This window comes from Aphis gossypii, chromosome X (assembly GCF_020184175.1).
Source record: "Aphis gossypii isolate Hap1 chromosome X, ASM2018417v2, whole genome shotgun sequence".
NCBI classification, from domain to species: Eukaryota; Metazoa; Arthropoda; class Insecta; order Hemiptera; family Aphididae; genus Aphis; species Aphis gossypii.
In genome coordinates, this window is record NC_065533.1 from 3,199,251 (window position 1) to 3,205,932 (window position 6,682).

The window sequence follows — 6,682 nt, forward strand, 5'->3', positions numbered from 1 at the left end:
ACATAAATACAAACAATTTTATGAATTTTGAACTACAAAATAATTTGCAAATATTCATGATTTTGACGAATTTTTGTCAAAATTTGAACTTCAAATGCTAATAAAAAAAAATTGTGCCTATGTATGCTTATAATTTTTTTTATCACTATAAGAATAACATAATATGAAGAACTTTGTATAACATTTTCAAATATTTTGATTGGACCAAAAAAATTTTATCAACACTTCAAAAAAAATTTATCAGAAAAATTGAAAATTTCAGTTGTCTATAAATAGCTCAAAAAAAGTCAAAATATTTTGAAAATTAAATCATATAAAGAAAATGCCAATTTAAATAACTGGTAAAATTTTCAAGTACCTACGACTTATACTTTTTGAATAATAACAAATATTTAAAATCGTTTGAGGATAAATCGTTATCGTTACGCGATTTCGTAAAAACTTAAAATTCAAACGCACTTAAAATTTTTCCTATAAGTTTTCTCTATAGCTACTTGAAGAAAAACCTATGGAAAACTTAGTGTTGTATTTTTAATTCTTAGTTATAAACACAAAACATTTTATAATTTTTCAACTTCAAAATTACTTGCAAATTTTCGCGTTTTGGACAGATTTCGTAAAAATTTGAACTATAAACGCTTATAAAAAAAAATTGTGACTAACGATTTTTAATTTTTTTTAGCTACAATAAGAACAACTCATAAGGAATTTTGTATTAAATTTTCAAGTTTTTTTGGTCATCCAAAATTTTTTTACTGACACTTCAAAAAAAAATTCGCATAAAAATCGAAATTTTCAGTGGTCTCTAAATAACTCAAAAAAAATCAAATATTTTTTTGAAAATTTAACTAGGTATATATAAAGAACACTAACATAAACATTTGGTGAAAATTCCAAGTATTTACAGTGATTAGTTTTTGAATTACAACCATATAAAAAAATCGATTTAGTCTAAAACTGGTTTTGCGTAAAAAATCCCGTTATTTCGTCATTTTTTTTTTTGTTTTTCTAGATTTTTTTTAAAACTGTTGGAAAATGTTTACTTTTAACTTCTATAGTGCTTCTATAATGTAATGGGTATACTTATCCATCGGAAACCATCCCCGAAGTTTGAAATTGAAGCATTATTTCGACTAGTTATGCTGTACACAGGTCACAGACACAAAAAAAAAAAAAAACATACATCATTGTAAAATCAATACATTCATCACTCCGTTCAGAATCTAAAATTCCAATGTTTGGTCGTAAGTATCAAATTATATTATTATATATATAAATGTTTTATAAATCACTAATAAACATCAATAACTATTTAGTTTGTTTCCCGTGTATTACAATATGCGTTTAATTCGTAATAAAAATGTCATGATAATTATAATGTCATTAGTATGGAACTAATATGTTGCGAGGTTATATATTATAAAACACGAAGGAGTTCGCCCGCCGTCCGCCAGCGGCGACGCAGCAAATAGTGTCTCCCAATCGGAAAATTAGATTTTTTTTATTATTATTATTGTTCTAGCGCGCCGTTCGGTTATTAATTAGGTAGCGTTATTCCAACCGTTATCAAAACTCTAATTTGAAAAAAATTTCTAATTGCGATTGAAATGATTGAATATATGACGAAAATTTTCCGCTCTACACCGGATTTCGACCGTTTTTCACTCCGCCCTGGGGCCCTATTCTTGAATCGCTGTGATAATTTATCAAACGTGATATTTATGAATTATCACACAAATATCGAAATAATCGTATTTTGGTATTCTGGAATTAATTTTTGATAATTTACGTTGATAATAAAAACGATAATTTATCCCTAGACATTTTGACGGTGAATTCGATTATCACGGTGTGATAAACTGATAAAGTAAATAAGTAGGCACATTTTGCGCTAATTAATCGTTTAATCGTGTTGTATTTTAATTAGTAACTACCTAGCTTATTAGTTAATTTTAATATTAAGGTATTCTGAATATTATAATACCTTCTAGTAATAATGGATGAGTTTTATATAGCTGCTTTAGAAAATTTAGAGCGACAAGAAAATGCTCTAAATTATAGACAATTCCATCACGAAGAAAGGTTTGATGCTTTTTTGTTGCCAGACAATATTTTTATAAAAAATTATAGATTAAATAAAGATTTAGTGAGATATGTTATAAACATACTTACTCCATTTCTTACAGTGCAGACAAGAAAATCTTCTTTAGATATACAGACTAAAGTAATTACACTTAACTTCTATACCTACCTAACATTAATGTTATAAAGTTTTTTTATGTGTATAACATTTATATTAAATATTTGTCATTTGAAAAATATTGTAGATAGGTTAATTTGTTTATTATAATTTAGGTATTAATAGCTTTGAATTTTTTTGCAACTGGTTCTTACCAACTTCCTGTTGGAAATAGTAATTTAGCATCTGTTTCCCAACCATCAGTTTCGAGAGCTATAGATGAGGTAGTAAATGCTATGAACCAACCAGAAATATTTGAATACTGGGTAAAGTACCCATCAACATTAACAGAGTTACGACAAACTAGAGAAAAGTAATAGAAAAATATGTCAATATTTTAAGACATCATAGGTTTCTACATTGATATATATATATTAATAATTATTTATAGATTTAATGCTAAGTTCAATTTTCCTGGAATAGTGGGCATCATCGATTGTACTCATGTTGGAATTTTTCCCCCTAAAAAGGATGATCCTGATCATCCTGAATATATATATGTTAATAGAAAGAATTATCATAGCATTAATGTCCAACTAGTGCGTATATTAACAAATATATTGATTAAATTTAATGATAGGCTATGCCACTATGGTAATAATGCACTATAATCTAGTTGAACTTATATTTTTTTTAAAGGTCTGCGATTCGGACATGAAAATAATTAATGTTTCAGCATTATATCCAGGCAGTGTAAATGATGCTTATATTTGGAATAATTCACTACTTGAACCTACTCTTAGGGAAATATATAACCGTTACCCTGAAGGATTTTATCTTTTGGGTATGTATAATGTATATGTCCTAAATAAATAAAAATGTGATTCTTACATTTACCAATATGTAGGTAGTTTTTACCTATATGAAAATTATTTATTATCCTGTTAGTAAGTTATGTATAACATAACTAAAAGAATTTAGTAGAACTTATTATGTTTTAAGGAGATTCTGGTTACCCCCTGAGACCTTGGTTAATGACACCCTTGATGCAATTTCAACCAAATTCTCCAGAAGAAAGGTACAATAAAAAATTTAAATATGTTAGATGCTTAATTGAAAGGTGTATTGGCCTTTTGAAAATGCGTTTTAGGCAAGTTAATATTTTTATAATTTATTAACTTATTTATAATTTTAATACTTACAATTAATATTTTAAATTAGGTGTTTGTTAAAACACAGAATTTTGCATTATTCACCAGTAAAAGCATGTAAAATAGTAAACGCATGCACTATTTTACACAATATATGTATTGAAAATAATATACCATTTCAACAAGATGATGAAATTCATTACATAGAAGAAATTGACTTAGGAATATTTGAAGCAATTGACAACGAAAGAGAAAATAGACAAGGATTAAATGAAGAGTTATTAGCAGGTAGAAGGATGCAGCGTCGTGTCATAAGATATTTTCATAGAAATTAGAAATAAAAGAATTGTATTTTACTAATAAACTTACAACCATGTAAATAAATGTAATATGAATATGATTAGATAACCTCGCGTAGTGTATTGCGTATATGCGTATTGCGTTCGAGACGGTCGTGATCCCGGTAATAAATACGGCCGCCCACCGACGACGTTTTTCTCGAGTTTTTTCGAACGATCTAATGGGTACTTCAAAATATTGTTTACTTCTATAAACGGTCTATAACTCGTCGGCTATCATAATATTATTATTATTAAGTATGCATGAAAAAAGTAAACTCATCCGAAATCGTAAATAGCAAAACGAAACAGTACTGAGCAAACAATTCTGCTGTAACATGAAAAACTGCAGGGTAGGTATAGTAATTTGTGATTTTGAACGTAACGTGTTTATAGTTTAGATAACGTAATAATACATTTCAATTTAATATTCCGATATTATGCTGTTAATTACAAAATGTATTGGCTTAAATAGAGGAGGCTTATCGGGTCTTGACTTATATCTTCAATAACTCTACTATAAGTTCCCCACAAGTCGAGTCTTAATCATAAATAAGTTACTAAGTACTACTGGTAAACATTTTTTTTTATTTATAATTTAGAAATAAAATCCAATTTTGATTAATGAAAACATGAAAATAAAAATAATATTTAAAATTTTGTTTTGTGATACAGTGTTTCTAATAAATTATTTTCTATAAGTATTTAGCACGGTTCCGTTTTACAGGAATTCAGTAGATAATATGCTTTACATTGCACCATCATAATTGTATGAAATTTATATTATCTACTTCACTATAGATACTAATGATTATTAACAAGCAAATCGTGTATCTGGTGTACACTAATGCAGTCAGATAGAAAACGCTATTAGACCACCATGTGATTAGAAAACCCGGAAAAAGATTATCCAACCCTGTTCGTGTAATGTTTTATCGTAAAAGCTATATTGTCAACCGTGTATTTTACCCCGTTTAGTTAATAGAATATATAATCAAAAGTGTTTGTCAAAACATGTGGTGATAGGTGATGTATATAATGATAGAAATTTAGACTTTGCTCGCGTTTCCCGCCAGTGTTCTAATTACGTTGACACGGAAATAAAATAATAAAATAATTTATTTATAGGTACGTCCAAAAGTTGCACTAAAAACAGTGAAAGAACAATTAAAATGTATATAAGGATATATAAATTAAAATATATAACTTTCCTTAAGTACAATTTACAATGTTATTATAAAAAATATATTTTCTTGATTATGTCATTATAATATAAAGAATTTTTGAAACAATGTTTTTAAATAACTCTATCAAGGTTTTTAAAATAGGGGATAATAAACTATAAATTTAGGCGTAGGTGGGTTTAGAAAACGACAATGAAACGCGGTATTAAATAAAGTCGAGCTTTATAGGTAGATATCCAAATATTGCTATACTGATAGTTCTGTGAAAACGACAGTATTTTATTAATCAATTTCTTTACATCTTTTATGGTATTTTTCTTTTTATTATTTTTCAATTATTGATTTCAAAAGTTCCGAATATTTTCAAAGGTATTTCTCGGTTCATCCAATCACTTATAGCATAGTATATATAATGTTTTCGTTATCTCTAAAATGACAAAATAGTAAAATCGATTTCGAAACTCAATTCAATAAGTCGATCAGGAAACAACGTAAAATGGTGAAACGGATAGTAATTCCAACGGTTGCAACGATTGTAGTCAATGCGTTTCTGCTTAAAACACTAAGCTGGTATGCCGATATAGCCATATAGGTCTAAAGATAAAAAAAAAATAAAACGAAACAAATATCATTTTTGAATCGTAGTACTATATGTACGATTTATATCTACACTTTACTTGAAACGTTTCAAACAATTTTTCGGTATATTCGCAGAAATAATCATATCGATGGATTATGCTCACGTCGATATAACATCAATCATTATTAACACATAATGTCAGACTTGACGTAAGTGCGCCAGGTTTAATGTGTGCTTACTTACTCGTGTGTGTACGCACTACGTATTTATAATTATTACAAAATGGCGTATTTATGAACACATACATAAAATTACATCTTTAAAATGTGTCTATGTATATTATATTAATTCATATATAACATATTAACATGGCCGCTATCGAACGTTTCGCAATGCATAATACATGAAAACAACGTCATAATTATTGTTGTAATAATAATACGCTGCTGTGTAACACGCGTCACAAAAAACACTTTATTTTCCTCAAACGCGTGTCGTTAGAACCCAAAATAAAATCTGTACACGAATTCCTACACATCTACTTGGAACATCAGCCAGCTTACGTATAGTGTCCATCGACCGTCTAATTATTACACGACTCTGAAAATTCGATGCCATTTCTAGGGATTTTTTTTCTTATGAAGAGATGTTTAATATAGTTATATAATATAATATATACGAGTGTACATTATCAATGATTCATTTGTTTATTTTTTATTAATTGAATTCACAAAGCAATGGACACAGTAATATATAGATATAAAAAATATGCCAAATATATATTATTAACTTAATTAAGTTAATTTTTACTCTACCTAAGGTCTTATAAATTGTAATGGTAAACACAGATACTGATGATACTGTGTTTACCATTAAGTATAATAATTGGTTAATACTTAATTCATTTTATATTTAACAAGTCAAAATTGATTACTTACTGAATAAAAATTCCCTATGTCGTATATTTACAATACCTTGACCAAAAATGTGTGTATTAACTATTAAGTATTCTTAAGTCTGTCGAGTAATATTTAACTCCGAACTACATTTGGTTTTTGAATTCTGATGTCAAATGATACCGAGAATAACTATGCAATAGATGGCTCACAAGCCGCGTTTGTGTTATATAAATATATTATATTGTATCGAAAATTGTAGTAAAATTGCTACTTATACCAATCATTATCCCATCTTAAATTAATGTATTACACTATAGATTATACCGTTTATCAAATGGTTATATAATGAAA

At 27.6% G+C, this 6,682-nt stretch overlaps 1 protein-coding gene across 1 annotated transcript; it reads left to right on the forward strand.

The window, feature by feature from the left end:
- The first annotated feature begins 1,996 nt into the window (after positions 1-1,996).
- Positions 1,997-3,665, forward strand: LOC126552293 (putative nuclease HARBI1). Its single transcript, XM_050206985.1, has 6 exons — positions 1,997-2,082; positions 2,415-2,552; positions 2,631-2,778; positions 2,879-3,023; positions 3,182-3,329; positions 3,401-3,665. Exons 1-6 carry the CDS (start codon positions 1,997-1,999, stop codon positions 3,663-3,665), a joined length of 930 nt encoding a protein of 309 aa, XP_050062942.1.
- The last annotated feature ends 3,017 nt before the right edge of the window (positions 3,666-6,682 follow it).

Excerpts from the sequence above, each read along its gene's own strand:
- LOC126552293 (XM_050206985.1), top strand. The coding sequence starts at position 1,997 with ATGGATGAGTTTTATATAGCTGCTTTAGAAAATTTAGAGCGACAAGAA. Across the intron at positions 2,779-2,878 it reads ATAGCATTAATGTCCAACTA|GTCTGCGATTCGGACATGAA; the intron begins GTGCGTATATTA and ends TTTTTTTTAAAG. Across the intron at positions 3,024-3,181 it reads TGAAGGATTTTATCTTTTGG|GAGATTCTGGTTACCCCCTG; the intron begins GTATGTATAATG and ends TTATGTTTTAAG.